Source organism: Dipodomys ordii, unplaced genomic scaffold, assembly GCF_000151885.1.
Source record: "Dipodomys ordii isolate 6190 unplaced genomic scaffold, Dord_2.0 Scaffold17, whole genome shotgun sequence".
NCBI classification, from domain to species: domain Eukaryota; kingdom Metazoa; phylum Chordata; class Mammalia; order Rodentia; family Heteromyidae; genus Dipodomys; species Dipodomys ordii.
Window position 1 is genome coordinate 11,496,551 of NW_012267233.1, and position 20,873 is coordinate 11,517,423.

General features: G+C 34.1%; 1 protein-coding gene across 1 annotated transcript in view; it reads right to left on the reverse strand.

The window, feature by feature from the left end:
• Positions 1–20,873, reverse strand: part of Vps13b (vacuolar protein sorting 13 homolog B (yeast)) — a 548,051-nt gene that overhangs the window by 243,086 nt on the left and 284,092 nt on the right. Inside the window, exons 30-32 of the mRNA XM_013012393.1 lie at positions 16,320–16,523; positions 11,000–11,126; positions 7,514–7,657 (exon numbers count right to left, since the gene is read on the reverse strand). Coding sequence (XP_012867847.1) covers positions 7,514–7,657; positions 11,000–11,126; positions 16,320–16,523 — 475 coding nt within the window. The remainder of the gene's footprint in view (positions 1–7,513; positions 7,658–10,999; positions 11,127–16,319; positions 16,524–20,873) is intronic.

The window sequence follows — 20,873 nt, forward strand, 5'->3', positions numbered from 1 at the left end:
TAGGGATACAGGTGGACCCAATGCAACAATGAGATGTACAAGTCGTTATGTTGAAAACGAACTTTACAACTTTGGTGGGGGGGGGGGAGGAGGATTAGATGGAGAGGGGCGAGGGGAGGATGGGAAGGGATGGGAAGGGGAAACAGTGGAGGAGGCTACAATGCTTGATAAGAAATGTACTCATTATCTTGGCCTTGTAATTGTAACCCCTCTGTACGGTATTGTCACACACACACACACACAAAGTTCCTAAGGCTGGGTTTACTCCAGCACAATTCCCACTTTAGAAGCATACTCTTGGATAGACTTTTATAGATGCGCATTTACACCAATACCACCTACATTGTCAACTATTTCCAATTGCCTTTTTTAATACATATTTTTATTGTAAAGATGCTATACAGAGTAGTTACAGTTACATGAGTAAGGTAATGAGGACATTACCTATAGAGCATTGTTACCTCTTCCTTTGTTTTTCCCTTAGCATCCCTTCCCTTCCCACCTCCCCAACTCCTCCCTCTCCCACCCCCACCCTTAAGTTATAAAGTTCATTTTCAACATAGTGTCTAATTGTTACAATGGGTCATCCTGTATCATATTTCAGCATTTTGTTATTTCCCTTCCCCTCCCCAAATTAGAAAAATGTATATACATGATACAGGGCACCAGAATCAAATACAGTGAAAACAGGGGTTGTACCATGGGGGAAGAACATACAAAAGAAACAAACAAAAAAAATCACATGGTACATTATAAGCGCATTAAAAACAACAGCAAGGGGCTGGGAAGGTGGCTCAGTGGTAGAGAGCTTGCCTTGCATGCATGAGGCCCTGGGTTCGATTCCTCAGCACCACATAAGCAGAAAAAAAAAAGCTGGAAGTGGCACTTTGGCTCAAGTGGTAGAGTGCTAGCCTTGTGCTGAAGAGTGAGGGACAGCACCCAGGCCCAGAGTATAAGCCCCACGACCAGACCCCCCCCCCAAAAAAAACCCAAAATAAAAACAACAGCAAGAAATAAAACCTCTTGTGTCCCTATCTTGGGGTTTATTTCGTTTAGCATCATCTTATTTGGTCTTATGTACATAGCTTTTGACCTTTTCTGCTTGTCCTAGACATATACTAGTTATTACAAATAAGGGAAACCATGGGACCTATGTTTCTTTGGGCCTGGCTTACTTCACTTAATATAATTTTTCCCAAGTCTTTTCCATTTCCTAACAAATGGGGTGGTGCCATTCTTTCTGATGGAGGCATAGAATTCCATTATATATATACATATATATACATATATGTGTGTATATATACATGTATATACATATATACATATATATACACATATATATGTTCATATACACATATATACGTATATACACACATATATGCATATATGTGTGTATACACATATATAGATATATACATGTGTATGTATACACATATATACATATATGTGTGTATATATACACATATATGTGTATGTATACACATATATGCAGTCAAGTCTGTAAGACTCTTATCTCCAATAAACCACTCAGAAAAAGGGGTGTGGCTCAAGTGGTAGAGTGTTTGCCTTGAGCTGAAGAGCTCAGGGACAGCACCCAGGCCCAGAGTCCAAGCCCTAAGACTGACCAAAAAAAAAAAAGTCCACAAATTTGTTTGTTAGGAAAGTACAAACTGTCAGAGAGGTAACTAAGCAAACCATGCATCCTCTATCATCAATTTTGAGCAGCCACCTTATTTGTCACACTACCACCTTATTTGTCACACTATTACTCAGAAGGGATAGCCACATCCTAATTATATACTATTTTCCTAGGGCTTTCTTTTTTAAGTACATTTTTTTTTGGCATCACAAGATCACGGTGTTAAAAGAAAGCACTGGGAATTCAAGAAAAGCAATTATTAAAGAGAGAATTAAGGATAAGAGAGAGACATATATTAGCATAGATAGGAAGGAATATAAACTACAGAGAAATAGATGGGAGAGGTCTGGAGTGGGATGAAGAAAAGAATAGCCTTGGAAGGATAGGGGCTTAATGAGACAGTAGAGCAACTGTAGCATTCTTCAGGAAGCTTCAGAGAAGCTGAGTGCAATAAATAATAGAAAATCTATAGAAACAGAAACCTTACTTTAGGTGGAAATAGTTTTTTAGTTATTATTTTAGAGAGATTAAAAACCATGGACTGCAGGGTGCTGGTGGCTCACGTCTGTAACCCAAGCTACTCAGGAAGCTGAGATCTGAGAATCGTGGTTCAAAGCCAGCCCAGGCAGAAGAGTCCGTGAGACTCTTATCTACAATAAACCACTCGAAAACCAGCAGTGGCGCTGTGGCTCAAGCAGTAGAGCACTCTCCTTGAGCTGAAGAGCTGAGGGATTGCGCCCAAGCCCAGAGTTCAAGCTCCACGACCAACAACAACAAAAAAAAGTAAATAAATAAAAATGGACTAAGTGCTGTTTTGTGACAGCTAAGTAACCTTTTAGAAAATAAGATTTTTTTCCTAAAAAGTACAATTTTACTAATCAAAGAGAGTACAGAAACAAGTACCAAGCATGTATTGGACAGGTTATCAAGTATAGAAATGCTGGGGCTGTATAGAAGGAAGAGCTAAGGAAGTACCTAAAACCAAGTGGTTAAGTGGTTAACTGGAGGAGGAGAAAGGGGAAAAGGCACCGGAAGGAATGCTCAATTAGGGTCTTCATTCTTCTTCAGGATATGTAGTATATGGATCAAAGAACACCCACGACACATCACCAATGATGTGGTTCTAGTCTTCTTTGCCCTCTAAAAACATGGTTTATATTTTACTATAAAAGTTTTATTTACTTGAAAACATTGATTTGAAAATGAACATGTGTTCCTCCTTATACCACTTCTGTAAGTAGGTTTAATAAGATAATTACTTGCTAATTCAGGAATAACAATAATTACCAAAGCCAAGTAAACATAATCCAGGGCAAACTGAGCCCTCTCCATCTATTTTAATACTGTGTTCACTGTATTAGAAAGTAAGATTCAGTAACTGTAACATCTAGAGATACCAGGTGACAATACTACACAGTACAGATATTTCCATTCCTTACTGAACTAATCAGACAATAGGTACTCATTTATCTTACATTGGGAGAATATAACTATGATATCTATCTTTGAAGGCTACATGCCTACATGAGTACTATCAAAATGTGAGAGGTATAGCTTTACATGAATGAATGTGAACTTCAAAGTGCAAATAAGTTATTCTCTAAGCACAACACATGCTTCACACCCTTTCTTTCAATGATGACTTATATAAAACATATAAATGAAATACATAAAACTCATCTCCATTAAAAATATATATAAGTTGGACTCTACTGGTTCACACCTATAATCCTAGCTAATCAGGATGCTGAGATCTGAGGATTGTGGTTCTTAGCCAGCCCAGGAAAGAAAGCTCCAATGGACATTCAAAAAGTCAGAAGTGGAGCTGTGGCTCAAGTGGTAGAGCACTAGCCTTGAGAAAAACACAAGGGACAGTGCATGAGCCTTATAATCAAGCCCCAGGACTACCACACAGAGAAAAGAAAAAAAATCCATAAAAAACATGCACTCAATTGTTGATCATTAAAAATTTATTTTAATGTTTATGTTGTATATATCTTTTCTATTTCCAAGAATAAACTAGAAATTCTTAAAAGCTGAAGAATCCATTTATTAATTCATTTAGCAAGTATTTACTCAGGATTAATTCTATAATGTGCTTAGTATTTCCCAGCGTTTTATCACCTCAGACTTTTTGAATAATGTTGGTCTTATGTAAAAGGAAGCCAAATATTAATAGCTCAAACTAATTTATTATTACTTTTCTCACATGACCTAAAGTAACAGTTGATGCAACAACTCTGTTACTTCACTTATATCTCACTATCAACACATCTCATTCAATAACTGGGTCTGGAAGATGAAATATAATTGGGCATGTCTATGGGACATGGCTATTTGTAATGGGAAACTCCATCAAAATTACATAGATTAAAAAACTGTTGTTTATACAAAGAAATAATTATAATTACCCCTAAGCTTTTATTTTAAATGACTCTTAGCAATTGTCCAGGTCTATTATATCTGCAAGAAATTATTAATTGGTACTAAAAGAAAAAATTCATCTTTTAGGTAATTTCAAAACAGTATTTCCAGGTTAAAACATTAAGTAAAATTACAACCAAAATAACATCTACTATCACTTGTTATACATGTATTCAATCATAATACACAATAAAAATGTCTACCGCGCTATTTTGTTCTATAATAAGCATTAAAAATATATAGCAAGGCATAAAAATTCTATTTCAATATTTTCCTTGCTATTATACTGCTTTTCTATAGTAACTCAAAATGTTTAATATTTGAGTATGATGGAACAGATACTGACAAATTTGTGAGCTTATATTCATAGAACACATTATTTCCTTTATATATTTGTCTCCATACTTTTTACATCAACTTCAAAAATCCTACTCTAATTTCACCTGGCTCATTTGTGTTAAGGTGGCAGTAGGATAGCAGAACTAGAGAACTAGAGAAACTAGAAAATGCAGAACAAGAACTTTAGGAAAATGTCTTCTAAATGTTTACTTTTCCAGTATACTTCATTTTTTTTCTTTTAGAAACGACATTTTATTATGTTTATTTTTACCTGACAAAAATATGCAAGTTGACAAACATGATATAGATCCACTGGTGTGAGTGGGGTATGGGATGGAAAGTAAAAAAATTGGGCACTAGTGGCTCATATCTATAATCTTACTCAGGAGGCTGAGATCTGAAGATCACAGTTCAAAGTCTGTGAGACTCTTATCTCTTCTAAACTACCAAAAAAAAGCCAAAAGTAGAGCTCTGGCTCACATGATAGAGCATAACCCTTGAGCAAAAGAAGCTCAGGGACAGTGTCCAAGTCTTGAGTTCTAGCCTCAGGATTGGTGCAAAAAATAAAAATAGAAATGAAGTAAATAAATGTTGTCAAGACAGAACTATAATTCTATTATATTATTTCACTTAGAAATGAACAGTATTTACAAAGTCTTTAAAATGAAAATAAGAGCGCTAGCCTTGAGCTGAAGAGCTGAGGGATAGCGCTCAGGCCCCACGACCAGACCAAAAATAAATAAATAAATAAATATTTGTCAAAATAAACTCTAGAAAATAGAAAAAAAATAAATAAAATGAAAACAATCTATACTTAATGGAAAAATAATATGCAAGAATATTAGAAAGATGGAGGCATAAAAAGGAATCACAAAAGAGATGGAACCCTCATCTGTGTTCAAAAGCAAATGAGTTAAGAGATACCAGTTGATTTAAGTTATTCAGAAACATAAGTATAAATACCAGAAGAAAATAGCTTATAGAGGTAAAAGGGGCTTAATATAGAGAAGGATGAGAAGGGAGTATCAGGAGAGGAAGCTACTTTAATATATGTCATCAAATAATATTTGATTATTAAAATTCATGTATTATACTTCAATAAAAATTAATCATTTCAAGTTAATGTTTAGTATTCATGATTTTATAGACATTTTTTGTTTTTCATCTTTTCAGTCTAAACCTCACGAAAGTTCAAAACTATATACCAATCATTGTTATGTGACTGTAATTGGAATAAAATGAAAAACTCCTAAGATTTTGTTCATTTATCTGATTTTCTTATCATTTAAAAATGATCAATAGTATCATAAATTAGCACTCTTTAGCTTTATTCATTCTCATAATTATAATGTTTTCTTGAAACTTACTGAAAGATATATTTACTTCATTTTGGCTTTTTTCCCCTGAGTACAAAGTTTTGACCTCAGGGCCTATTTTTGTCAGGTAAAAATAAACATAATAAAATGTTATTTCTAAAAGAAAAAAAATGAAGTATACTGGAAAACTAAACATTTAGATGATATATAGAGCTTTATAATCTTCTAAAAATAGATACTGAATAAGTAGAAGTCATAAGGGGTAAATGGTTAGAGACTTTCATTATGAAAATTAAAAGCTTCATAATACTTAAATCTTTTAGAAACAAAAAATGTTGAAAGAAAAATATAGTAGTGACAGTACATGATTGGTGGCAGAAGAAAAAGGAACTGACTTGAAAATTCTAAATTTATGACATCAATGGAAAATGTAAAAGAATGAACAAAACCAAAATAAGTTATATTTGTGAATAAAAACCAACTCACTGAAAGCTATTGAATAATAGAAGGGTAGTGAGTATGGGGAAAATAAGAGTAAAGCAGAAGATCAATCTAATTAACACTGTGACCCTTTGAAAAATTAATATACATAAAAAACGAATGTCAGGAATGTACTACAGGTCCTATCTAGTGGGAGAGGTTAGGGTAAACAGAGAGTGGACGAGGGTGAACATGGTCAAAAGACTTTATGAGTGTGTATGAAAATAGAACAATGACCCTTGTTGGCTTGGCAAAGAGGGAAGAAGGAATGAAAGAAAAGGATGCAGGAGGAGCATCAACAAGGAACAATGTCTGCATACAAAATAAAACCTGCAGTACTGACCAATGCTAATAAAACTATGATGAAAAAGGAAAAAAAAAACCTCTAAATTCTCAGGTACCTTACATTTCAGCTAAATATGTATGTGTGACTTCACACAGGTCACTTAATCTCTATGGCCCAAAGCCTCATCTGTAAAATGGGGATAATGCCCATGCACACTTCACTAGGATACTATATGCCTAAAGACATGGGACTTAGCATACATGAAACACTCCCTGATGTCAAGTGGAGGTCAGTAAATACCTATTCTTCTGTGTTTTTTTATAAGCAGGTCTTAAAAATGCTTCTGTATATTTCATAGCAAGAATAAAAGCAATACATTTTTCACAGATAATAGTTGCTTCACATAGGTTCTTTTGAAGATTTATTCTAAGTAAAACTGTGATATAAGAAGCATGGAAACAAAGAAAATACAATGCAAGGAGCATCTAACAAGCAGCATTCTTTGTTTTACACTGACATGCTTTGTGGCTTATAAAGGTTCTATCATTACCACTGGATCAAAATTAAAATTCTAGGCAAGCATCCAACTTTTATGATTATATTCATTCTTCACTGAGCATGGGAAATGAACACTTTACAAATTACTTATTAAAATAGTCCCACAAGCCTCTTACAAAGAGGCCCTCCAAAAGAGGCCCTATCTAATCATGTAGTTGAGAAAATGAAAACTCTAACAGGTTTTTTGCATCACATTTTAGGACTTTCAGCAGGGTAATAAAACCTTGTCTTAACATAGGCCTTTCTGAGGTCAGTCCACAGCAATTTTGTGAAGTTGCATGATAAATAATAAGAGAACAGACTAAACAAATTTCAAAAACATAGAACATCAACCCAAAATGATATATGACTGTATTTTGAATGGAATTATATAAAGAATAATTGGGGGAAGACATTTAGTTTAATTATATTTTTTCTGATTGCAAAATTGCACAAATTCAATAATCCTAATAAAAATCAGGTAATTGTTACCTCTGTGGCCTTGTTTGATGGTTCTAATCCAGTCATATTTGCTACCATTAACTGATGTAAGAGTTGAACTTGAGCCACACTTAGGAAGAAGTCCAGATTTGTGGTTATATTTACTTCCAAGGAATGGCCACACACTAAAATCTCCTGAAGGAAAGAAAAAGATTGAACATAGATAAAGAAATATGATAGCCTTCAGAAAGTAATTTATCATTCTTACTTATTTGACTATTTCTACTTCCAAAGTCTACTGGTACTCAAGTTCATACTTTAAGGAGAAAAACAAAAATGGTGAGCACATCACTAGACATAGTTTAATGGATTAATTTATTATTTATAAAGATTTGCTATGTGACATATTGCCTTATATCAAGTAACTAGCAACAGAAACTTTTCACATCCACTTGGCCTTTTCATACTTCAAACTTCCATCACTATTTATTACATAACAATTATGAGATCCTGTAGCAGAGTGAGGTTCTGTAGCAGAATCTCATTTATCAATTCAAATTAACAAATACTTTCTAAGAATCTCCTAAGTATAGTAGTATGCTAAACACCTCCCAAGGACTATTACAAAAATAAGTTTGGTCTTGAAATGCAACCTACTCTTGAGGGCAGACAGATGTAAACCAGAGATAACAAACAGGTGGGCAAGAACAATTGTAAATGAATTTACAAATGTATTTACATTTGTAAATAGTCATATAACTATTCTCCACTGGATAAAATAAAATGATTTATTACAAAGTAGAATGCTGAAGCCAAAGACAGCTAAACTAATTTCACTTCCTCAAAGGGCTAAAATCTTGGCCGTATTAGGCAGATGTCCACTACTTAATTAGTGCTGTTTTGGACAACTCAGTCATTTGAATGTTTATCATTAGAAAACCACTTAGAGAAGGAAAACAAAAGAAAACGCAATCCAGAAGCTTCAGTTACTAAGCACAAGCCCTGCCTCTTGTTATGAGGCACATGTGGATAATTTTCAAAGCTTGGAAACATCCAACAGATCTTTTCCTCATTAGTGTCTTCCAAGGGAATGGATTTAAGGATACTATAACAGCTCCAAACTCAAACTAGATAGCTTACAGCAAATTTAACAGAGTCAGAAAAGACAGCATGTCTGAAATGATTATCCTTTTTTCTTTGGTTAAATGAATTTTCTTCTACAAGTTTCCTACGTCCACTTATTATGTTGGGATTTTATTTTATTCTTCAAGTGATGCTGATGAAAAAAAGGCTCTGGTTCAAAAGATTTGTTTAAAATATCATTTTTATATTTCCTAAGTGGATGAATTTTTTTTATTAAAATTAGCTTGATTTGCGGCATAAATTTTATAAAATGGCAAATTATTGATCTTTTCCTAGTAGGTTAAATGATATGGATGTAATTAATACAATGGGTAGCTAATAGCATATATTTAAGAATAATTTTTTGATCAGTTCGATCCTTAAGAATCAAGAGGCCAACTGGGATAAATGTCTGTGGCAGTAAAGGCATGTTTAGGGAAATGGGGAGGAAGGAATTTAAGAGAGACTGAAGCCGATATCCTAATTTTTGTGAATTCTTTGTCACCAAGTTTTGTGATCTCCTGCTGCATTCTCTTTAAAGTGGGAATGAGAGACTTTCTAATGATGTCTTCAAAAAGAAGGTGAGGGAATTAAGCTGGAATGGTATTTTTATTATACTTTGCCATATTATTCTTATAATAGTTTCAGAATTTCATGATAAGTACTTAAGAATCCAAGGAAAGAGTTTTCAGGAGCCCAGGCAGAAGAAAACCTGTAAAACTCTTATCTCCAATAAACTAACAAAAAGTCAGAAGTAGAGCTGTGGCTCAGGTTATAGAGTTCTATCTTGGAAAATTCAAGGACGGTATCCAGTTCTTGAGTTCATGCCCCAGGACATGCAAAAAAAAAAAGAATTAGAGAATTGGGTATGTAAGGTTTGTCTCATATTAATATGCAAAAACTCCTTTATTTAACAATGAGAAAATCAATATTCAAGGGAGAAGCTTGAGGATAATGATTCAAGCCTAGCCTGGGCCAAAAGTTAATACAGCCCTATCTCAAACAACAAGCAGGTATGTGACTCAACTTGTAATCCCAGATACTTGGGAGACAGATGTAGAAGGACCAAGGTCCAAAGCCTGTTCTAGGCAAAAGCACATATTTGATAAATAATCCTCCTTCCCAAAAAACCCAGACAGGGGTGGTATTCAAGTGGTGTAGTGTGAGCCTATCAACTGAGGAACCCTGAATTCTAAACTCTAGCACTGTTTAAAAACAAACAAACAAACAATAAAAAAAAAGACAGCAATTTGTGTGTATGTTTGTGGGAGGGGGCACAGTGTTGAGGCTTGAACTTGGCCTGAATACTGACCCTGAGATTCTTTTGCTCAAGCTAACATGCTACCATTTGAGCCACAGCTCCATTTCTGACTTTTTTTTGGTAGTTTATTGGAGGTAATGATTTCACAGACTTTCCTGCCTGGGATGGCTTTAAACCATGATCCTCAGATCTCAGTTTCCTGAGAGTGAGCCACTGGTGCCTGGTAACATATTGTAAGTCAAGAGTGCATTTGAGCTGAACATGGTGGTACAGAACACTACGTAAAGAATTATAGGGAGGGGAGGCAGAAAGAGTGTGAATTCAAGTCCAGTCAATGTAAAGTAAGATCCTGTCTCAAAAGCAACAATGACAAATTTAGCACTTAATAAAACTAGCCTACCAACATGTGGCTTAGGAACCCAGTCTACTATGGTGTATCAGTAATTTCCTTCATGAAAACATGGCTAATTGACATTGAACCTCAATGCTACTGTCCAAAATCCTAATGTAGTGTCATTTTCCAAGCCGCTAATCCATTGAAAATTTTAAAAATATAAATTGATCAGCTGAAAGTCAGGGCTGTACTTAAGTATTTAAACTATACGTGATTTTTTCAAAATTTGTCATGATAAGGTCTGTAACTATGAAAAAAGTTTATAATTTGCTTTCATTTAAATTATGGTAAATCTCATTACTATTATTTTAAGAAGTGTAAGTTGGACCCACTAATTTATACAGGTCAAGTTACTTAATCCTTTTATGTGTGTTTCTTCATAATCTAAGGATGATAACAGGATCTAAGGTAGTCTGTGTGAGAACTAAATGTTACCTGTCAGCACTGTAATTATTTTCATTAGAAGGTGTAGAAACTGAGTAGAGAGGCTAGAACCAGACCAGCTGGGTTTGAACTCTGGCTCTGCTTTAGGGAAAATCTGGCCAACTAAGTATCTTCTCTATGCCTTAGTTTCCTTACCTATAAGATTTGGGTACTAGGAGCAACTGAGAGATTATTATGAGAATCAGCTGATTTATCATCTAGACAGCAATAATAAACAGTACTAGCAAGTACTCAGTAAGTATGGTTAATTGTTATGATTGGTTAGTAATGTGACATCATGTGGGCTGAAAGTGAAAATCCCCAAAATAAATCTAACCTCAATATGTAGATTTTCTGGAGAACTGATTTTGGTGAAAATAATGGCAGGTGCTGCAGTAATTCGAACAGAGAAGTCTGTCAAAATGGGGGTCAAAATAGCTCTCCTTTCTTGATGTCGCCGTATACTGAAAGATAAAGTAAAACCTAAGTCATTACATTTTGTAAATTATAATTTTCATTGTTATATAAAACTTGGATGACAAATATGGATGACAAAATGCCATCATTATTTTGAGAGTTCCTATCTGTATTTTCTATAACATATGAAAGCAAACATTCTTCAGAAATTCAGACATAATTAAGCAATTTCATATTATTATTATCATCCTAGGCTCTTTCAAACAAAGTATATTTTTAATTTTCTTCAACAATTATTTTCTTTTCACTCTTGTAAACAGTTTCATGTCTTCTGTTACCATGAATAACCTTACTACTTTTAGTTCTTCTGACTTTCTATCTTACAACTTCCAGCTTTCCAATCTTTTCAGTTGCTCATGAACATCTCTTCACCACTAAGCTTGTTTTTAACTCTATGAACCAGGCTTCCTTAAAATAAGCCTATATGGGATGCAAAGATTGTTATTACTTCCATAGTAGCAATAAGGAAACAAAGCTCACGGCTATTCAGAGAGCTAAAGTTCCAGAATTGGGTCTGGAGGGTAAAGCTGATACCAGAACAAACTCTGGACTCCAATTGTTTGTTTGTTTGTTTTAAATTTAATTTTATTTTATTTGTGTTGTTTGTTTGTTTTTTTAAAACACATTCTCACCCTTGACTAGTTATTTAGTATAATAGAAAAAAATGTTGAGAAACCACAGCTTGTGCTGGTACAAATCTTAAAAAAAAAAACCACTATCTGTAACCTTAGCCTTCATTTTATAAAATAATGTATCACCATATTTGCATCTTACTATACTTCTGATTTTTTGCTCTACTTCCACATTTCCTTCAAAACCTTCATATTTTCTATAAATATATCATTCCTATTCCTTCACATTATAAAACGATAAAGTTGAAATCAGAATTGGCCTAAGTTACTTCACAAGAAAGCCGAGATAAAATTTCAGCATTTCTAGATCCTTTGTGTTTTGCTTTGTTTTAAATAGGAGTACCCTAGAGAGCATTGAAGTCTTTTGTTAAATTTGCAATGGGCAGAGCTTTGTATGGTATCTGCCAAAAAAGCAAATTGGATCATCTGGTTCTGTGACACAGAAGTATTGGATTTCAAGAAAGTCAATTTTAAAGAATTAAAAGATCTGGTAAGTAGAGAGCAACAGGAAGAAGTATTAAAATCTGTAACTATAGAGGAAGGATTTAGATCCTGAGAGACATCATAATTATGGCTTAATAGCTCAAATTCCATAAAATAACCAATGTGAGAAACATATAACATCTGATGTGCTCTCACAAGGGAGTGCTAAAACATATGATATATTAACAATACCTTAAAATGGAAAAGATGGCAAGGAACCAAATAAGAACAAACATTAACTAAAACATGGATGGAAAAATGTACTTGTCAGTACTACATATTTTCCCTCATTTGTGTGATGAATCAAATCAATGACACAAAATATTAAAGATCAATAGCCATAGAAATAATAAAGACAATCAAGCCAATACTACTACAAAACTATTATTTTTGTTTTCCAGCACTAATCTTTCACTAGTGGTATCTTTGGGAAATATTTGAAGTAATGGTAAAATTAAAAACAACAACAACAAAAGCCCATAAAAATTGTGTAGGCTAAGTGTTTTCAAGGATAAATCAAAGAAAGAAAGGAATAAGGACTGGTCATGGTGGCACATGCCCGAATCCCAGGAGGCAGAGATCTGGAGAAGTATGGTTGGTTCAAAGACAACCTGAGCAAGAACTCTGTAAGACCATCATCTTAATCACTAAGGTGTGTGTGGTGGTTTATATCTTGCAACATAGCTTCTTTTGAGAGGCACAATAGGAGGAGTTGGGTCTGAGGTGGGCAGGGCAAAAACATGAAACCCTATCTAAAATATAACTAAAGCAGAAAAGAATGGGATGTAATTCAAGGGATGGTACCAAATACAAGATAATAAGTTCAAAATCCCATATAACAAAAATAAATAAATAAATAGAAACACTGAAGAAGTAACACAAATCAAAAAAATAAAATATTTTCCAGTATCTTACTAGAGATTATATAGACTATGGTTCAAGATTAAAAAGAAAGAACTAAATCTGTAAGTATTGAATGACAGAGGTTTTTAATAGCCTCAGGATCCCACTTATTTTTTTTTTTTCTGTTTTAACTCATCTGTATTTGCTACCTTTTAAAGCATACTGTGAGCGCACTACATCACACACAAGCTCTGTTGAGCGGCTTTAATGTTTTTAACACAACATCTAGGGAAGTTTGTGTTTCTCTAAATGGTACACTTTTCTTTGGAAAACAAGCCCTGTGGAGTTCCATCAAGTTGTGTCAGCCTAACATATTTCTAGAGGACTAGTACATGCAGCATTAACTACAAGGGAAGGAAAACTAATTGGACCCTCTCTGATGAAACTCAAGCCACTTCAACAAAAACATTTCTTTAAACATCAAGGTAATGTGTCAGAACACATCAATGACATAAGATTTGGTCTGCTAAGGAATCTGGCTTAATAGCTAAACACTTGAGACCATAAACCGGTCACGTTAGAGCTTACAACAAACATCTTCACCTGTCCAAAACCAAGGTGAAACTAGAAAAAAAGCATTACTAATCTTCGCCTACGGTGTCACAGTATCACAAGTAGAAAGAAATCTTATCTTCCCCTTTAAGTAGTTGTCATGCTATACAGACTTTTTAAATGTTAACAAAAATAAACACAATCCTGGGGGTATCATCAGAGGGAATGAAGGTGCGTGTGGAGCTCACGGGCCTAGTCCACTTCCTCCATGCGTGAGGTATCATCGTCTCCTTCCAGGGGCGGCATCTCCTCTGCCACAGCCGCACTGGTGTCGTCGGCGGTGGGGTCATCCTCATCAATACCTAGCCCGAGTTTAATCATCCTGTAGATGCGGTTTGCGTGGGTCTGTGGATCCTCCAGGCTGAAGCCAGAGGATAGGAGTGCCGTTTCATAGAGCAGGATGACCAGAGGATCCCACTTATTAAACCAGGGAAATAGATTGAGAAAATGTACATCTGAGGACCCTGAAAAGCCAAGGAAGCAGTTTTTTGGTGGAAAAATAACAGAGATCTCCCTGGAAAATTAAAAACAATAGGAAATCTCCTTTGTGGCTGTAATTAATGATGTATATTTGGTATAGGAACACCAATTGTGAATTATACATAAAAATGACATCAGGCTTTTGATAAAGGCCTCGAACTCCAGCTATGTGGAAGGCTTAAGTAGGAGGAATGAGGTTCAAGGATAACCCCGGCAAAAACAAAGCAATAACCTATAACAGAAAAGTTTGGGACATAGGCTTACGTAGTAAAACATTTGTCTAATGAGAGGAGAGAGAGAGAGAGAGAGAGAGAGAGAGAGAGAGAGAGAGAAGAGAGAGAGAGAGAAAGAGAACAGAAAGAGAGACAGAGAAGAGATAGAAAGGGAGAAAAAGTGGACAAAGTAAGTAGAACCTTTGAATACTGCTGTTGGGAATTCAAATAGTTCTCCAGTTCTGCTCTGTGGAAAACAATCTGGTAGTTCCTCAGAAAGGCTGAACATACAATTACCATGGCCCTGCCATTTTACTGTTAGGTATCTACTTATACTTAAATATACTCAATCAGGTAATTCAAATTACAATAGCTGCAAGGTGAAAATGGCCCAAATACCCACCAATGGAGAAACATATTATGATACATACATACAGTAGAATATACATTAGTGGATGGCAAAAGTCTAGGAACAGAAGAATGATGAAGAGAAATTGCCGAACAGAAAAGGGGTTTTAAACATGAGGAAATCCAGGCACTGGTGGCTCATGCCTGTAATCCTAGTCACTCAGGAGGCTGAGATCTGAGGATCATGGTCCAAAGCCAGCCGAGGCAGGAAAGTCTGTGAGAGACTCTTATCTCCAATAAACTGCCAGAAACCAGAAGTGGCCCTGATCAAGTGGTAGAGCACTAGCCTTGAGCTGAAAAGCTGAGGGATAGCACTCATGCCCAGAGTTCAAGCCCCATGACTGACAAAAAAAAAAAGTGGAAAATGTTTTGGAACCGGATAGAATTAGTGCTGTTGAATATTATGCAATACTAAATGGCATTGAAGAATTACCTAAAATAGTTAATTTTATGTAACATGAATTTCATTTCAATTATTAAAACACAAACACAAGTCAGGTATCCAATACAGTTTGTTAAATACATTAAAGAATGAATATGAGAGGTATAACTGAGTTAAGGCTAGGTAACTATGGGTCATTTATTGACCATAAATACTAGGACAACATAGAAAATAGGCTCATCTTTTTATTGATAATATAATTTGTGACTTTTTGAGACATGCTGTTCTTTTAAGTTTCATGAGATGATACCTGTTAAATTTAAAAACAAGGAAAAAGATAACTGAGGGGGCATCATGCTGGTTGACATTATTCAACTTCTAGAGATTAGGGTCCATGTACAGAATGCTGTGGTGTGTTACTCAGGCACTCCACTAAGGATGAAAATATACGTTCCTCAGCTGTGATTTAAATTACCTACTGGTAGCTCAGTAGATGTTTGCCTACCCTGGAATTTATAATGGACGGCTATGCATGCTTCTACACAGAACTTTACACCTTAGTGGTTTGTTAGTAGAAAGCTATAATCTTGCAATATAAAATTATCTTGAACTCCTATTACCTTCTTTTTAGTAAACCATTTCTTGAGTAAGATAGCAGTGGTTCTCTACAAATCATTTTCAGGACAAATTTTTAGACATGTTTTCTGTTAACATAGCTGCTTTGGTTAAAGAGAAAGAGAAAGCACAAAACTTTACATTGTATTTTTTACTTTTATCTTTTTTGAATTTTAAGTAGACCAGAAAAGCTAAAATAAATGATAAAAACCTGACCCCAAATATGACAGGTTTCAAGTGAAAATACAAATGTATTTTTTTTAACCTGAAGTGGATCTCTCCATCAAATATTAACATCAAAAAAAATCTGACACAATTCAAAATGTGTAATTATTACAATGCAACACTGGTAGGACTAGTAAGTTTCCAAGCAAAAGCATCCATTACAATTACAAAATATATTTTATCTTTGTAATAAAAATGGAAGGAATACTAAAACACTTAGGTATGTAAAGATCACCAATTGTTCTTACAAGGAAACTAGAGTATGAAACTTTCTCAATCATTTCCTACCTGCTGGCCATATTCCATTCAAGGGCTGGATTTTGAGAATTCCTTTCATTCTCTGTTAACACACCCCCTGTGGCACTTTTTTTTTCTGGTTTTAGCTGATCCCATTGAGCAGTACCAATATTGATGGACTGCAGGTCTATTTGGTATTGTCTATCTTCAATTTCTGACCCAGGATCTCGAAGAATTCCTAAGTTCAAAGCTCTCCTGTAAAGGCAATTAAAATAAGCAGGTAAAAATCAACACTCTATGCTTATTTTGCTTACTAGTAAATACTGCTACCATTTCTAATGATTTCAAATTATGTTGTCTACTTCACATTACTACTGTTTTCAAATGCCTGGGAAAAAAAAAGGGAGTTATTTTAGATCACACAATGTCAGAGGTTCAGTTTTTTATAGTAGAGAAGGCTTGGAGGAAAGCAGCAGATCACAAGATGGCTCCAAGATACAGAGAAAGAAAATGTCTGCATTAATGTGCTCTCTCCAACTTATGTGATAGTGATGTTCACATTTGAAGGTCTTCTTTGAATTCTTTCTCTCTAGAAATGTATATCTCATAGATATATCCAGAGTTGTGCTTTAGGAATCTAAAATTTCCAATTCAATGAAGTTGATAATCAAGATTAATGATTACTCAGATTAATAAAGTGGGTTAATTAGCTCTTTGAGACAGACATTAAAAGATTATTATATATTATGATTTATAAGGGATTCAAAATTTATCAAGTATAATCTACATGAGGGTTTCTTATATTATTCCAGAACTTTACTCTTATTCTAAATACTTTTGCTATGTTTTTTAATTGCAGAGATGATTTCAGGTTCTATATGAACATTTCTACCAAAGAGAAAACAATTCAGAGATGCTGAGAGATAGCAAAGCTATGCATTTTGTTTTTATTTTTTTTCCTTAAAATCCTTTCACAATGCTAATCTTCTCCCTTCCTTTGGATTTCACTGTATTGTTAGAAAAGGGAATGAATGCACAGAACTTAAGGGATTGAGATTCAAATTTGATAAGAACAAAATTTCAATCTGGAAATCTGACAGTTCTGTGAGATGACAATGGCTAAGGTAAAAACAAATACTCTTGGAATGAGCACCATTTCAACTTGAAGAATTTTCCCAGATTAGGCTCCACATGAAATGGGACATTCACAGACAAAATTTACAACTTACCCACATAGCATACTAAGGTATGATGAGTGAAACACAGCAAAAGTAGTAAGAATACATCCTCCAAGACTTTTAAATAGTACACTAGTAGATATAAAATTTTGTTCAAACAGTAAAATTATATTCTCAAAATAGGAAAAATGAAGATACAAGAACTCAGAACAATGTAGAACTACAAATATAAGAATAGAATTAAATTGAAAACTCAAGCAGATTAAACTCAACTAAAGTAATGGCACATTAAAAGATTTGAAGGAATCCAAAATGCAATTAAAAAAACAAAGGTATCTTGCACATTAATGTTAAAATACGGAGAGAGTAAAGGGAGAAAGTTTTAAAAATGTCTAGTTAGATCTTGAGGGCAAAAATACAAAAACTAGGGGAAGAGGCCTTATTTGAAGAGAGGAAGTCTGAGAATTATTTTGTAATTGTACAAAAATACCAAAAAATCTCATAGCTAAACAGGCCAAAGAATACTCAGAAGTAGCAGTAAGAAATTGATAAACTTTTAACCAATATTATCTCCATCAGTAATAATTAAAATAATGTCTAAACTGAGAGAAGGGTAAAAACAAGACACTGATAATAAAGTATATAAACTTAAAAGAGAAGGTAATAGTATTGTTAGGAAGAAAAAAGATTAACTTCAGAATTTATTAACTAGCTAGGAACCTGGAAAACAACAGACAGAAAATATAATTTTTAAATAAATAAAAAAATTAGGATGCAAGAAAAAAAACAAAGTTGAACAATAGAAAGATGTAGTAAGAATACATAAAGAATGCTGACATTATAATAATCAGGATACTCTAGTTAACAACTATTTGACTAGATTGAATAATGATTCAGTACAAATGAAAGTTAAGATAATTCCAGAACTATGGTACATATATACCTCAGTAGTATGAGTGTGTACATTGCATATGTGGTAAGCCCTCAATTTCATCCCAAACACTGAACACAATTCCAAATTTACTTGAAAAATTAACTTCAAAATATTTTTTTTTAAGAAGTGGCACTCTGGCTCAAGTGGTAGAGTGCGAGCCTTGAGCTGAAGAGCTCAGGGACAGCACCCAGACCCAAAGTTCAAGCTCCACAACAGTTAAAAAAAAATTTAGTACAAAATATTTTTTTTAAATACTAAACCTGATAGTTGTACAGAAACAATGAATCTATCATCACCCATAGGAAATTTTAACCTATCCCTCTCAGTAATGGACTAAGCAAATTAAAAGAGTACAGATAATTTGAAAATCTAATTAACAACTTTGATAATATAGAACATATAACCTGACAATTGGAGAATATATATTTTTCTCCAACAAAAAGGAACATTTATAAAAGTTAATCATCAGTTAAGTAATAAAGTTAAGTTCAACATATTTTAGTGGATTAATATCTTATAGACTATATCCTCTGAGCACAAGGCAACTTAGATATTTTACTAGAAAATCAGTAGCAAAAATTGAAAGTCTGCTTTATTGAAGAACTTTGCTTCATACACTATGGTTTCAGAACATCAGAAATGAAAACATTATTCTAAAGAATGGTATCTTGCTAGGAATTTAATCCAAGGAAAAGAATCATAAGTAAGAGCTAGGATGCCTCATATTAACAATGGCTGGCTTTAAAATGCAATGTAAATAATTTACAATAAAAAGCATTGTATTAATCCTTCATTTCCTAATTAAATTCTTCCTAGAAATGTTTGCTATCAAAAATCAGGATTGCAAATTCACATTACTTCTAAAAGCTGTATGAACTCTCATCTGTCTCTTTATTTCAGCCTTTAAAACCTTTTTAGTAATTCAAATCAGAAGATAGGGTGAATTGAGAGGCTCAAACTAACTTACATTGAACATGAAAAACTACTTTACTGACTAAAATATAGGAGCTAAAGTTATAATTGCTTCCCTCTTCTGTCTTCTCTCAAACTATTTAAACCATTCAACAGGTGGTGTGGGAGGACAAACTAAAGTCTGCAATAGTTGGTCAATAATGTAATCATAAGGAACCAAAGACTTTAAGTGTATAACAGGAAACATAGCTTTAATGTTTTCCTTTTTTAAATTGATTTAGTCTGGGCAGGCCTTTTGTATGTTTACATAAGGAACAGCTCATGTTGAACCATTTACTGCTCACTGCTGAATAGGCATATCTCAGAAATTCACTGTAAAGGAGTCAAAATCATTCGCTGATAGCTCAATTTCGATCTGCAAAATGTTAAACAAGCCAGAAAATAGGAATGCAAGGCGTAAAACTTTTGTGTCTTGATTAACCTATTAAATTTACTATCAATTCTTCCATAGATGACAGTAATTTAGTAAATGAATGGGGTAGAAGATCAAATGGCAACTTATTAGACTGAATCCAATGCTGAGTTCAATGACAAGTGACTTAGGGCAGAATCTTTATCTTCATCCTGCAGAAGAATCACCTAAAAACCTTTTTAAAAATATTCTGCTCCTAATTAAGAATCTCCTAAAGATTCAGATTCAGAAGGTCTGGACTAAGAGGTGAGGCATGTACCTTTTGTCCTCCTTACTTTTTACACAAATTAGCAACTCTATTGATTTTAAAACCATAGTTGATACTTGAAGAATCACATCTTTTTGACTTGAGATATTTATATAGCTGAATTTAGGTTAACACAGAAAAAGGACCAATAAAATGTAAAGATCTATATGAGACAAAGAAATTCATATTTGTCCTGATTCCTTCATCAAACTATTTAGAAGTATCTCTTCTTCAAGGTTAGGGTCTCTGTTAATTCACTCCACTCTTGAAAGCTGTGTTATGTGTTTTTCTTACTTCCATGTACACATTACATAGCATGAAATTCAATTAATAGGAGATATTCTTTACTCTTTTCATTTATTGTGGAAAAAAGATAAATTGCTTTTCTTTTCCTTTCCTGCAACTTTTGGCTTATGGCTAAAGTAATGCTGAAATAATTCTTCACACAGAAGAGACAAAAAGACACTTGCCATAAGAGCCTATAACCACTCTGGAGAAACTACCATCCTTTCTTCCACATTTCTGGAAGTAAGAATCTCATTAATTTGTATACCACCTATTTTCAGTAGTAGGTAAGCATAATCAAGTGTCACTAATATCTTTGAAACTTTCCCGGAAAAGGTCCCCGATGGATTTTCTAAAATTGCTCATACCTCATGGGAAATTTTCAATCATTAACTCAGAAGAACACTAAATAGCAATTCAATACAATAGAATTCAATTCAATTCAATAGAACACCAATACAGAATACTGGTGAGGAACAAAGACTGCAAAGTTTTTCTCCTTCAATCCATAATTTTAGCTATCCTATCTACCTCCTGGTGCCTTTGGGCAAAATGTGGTTCCAGTGCTTCATTTTAC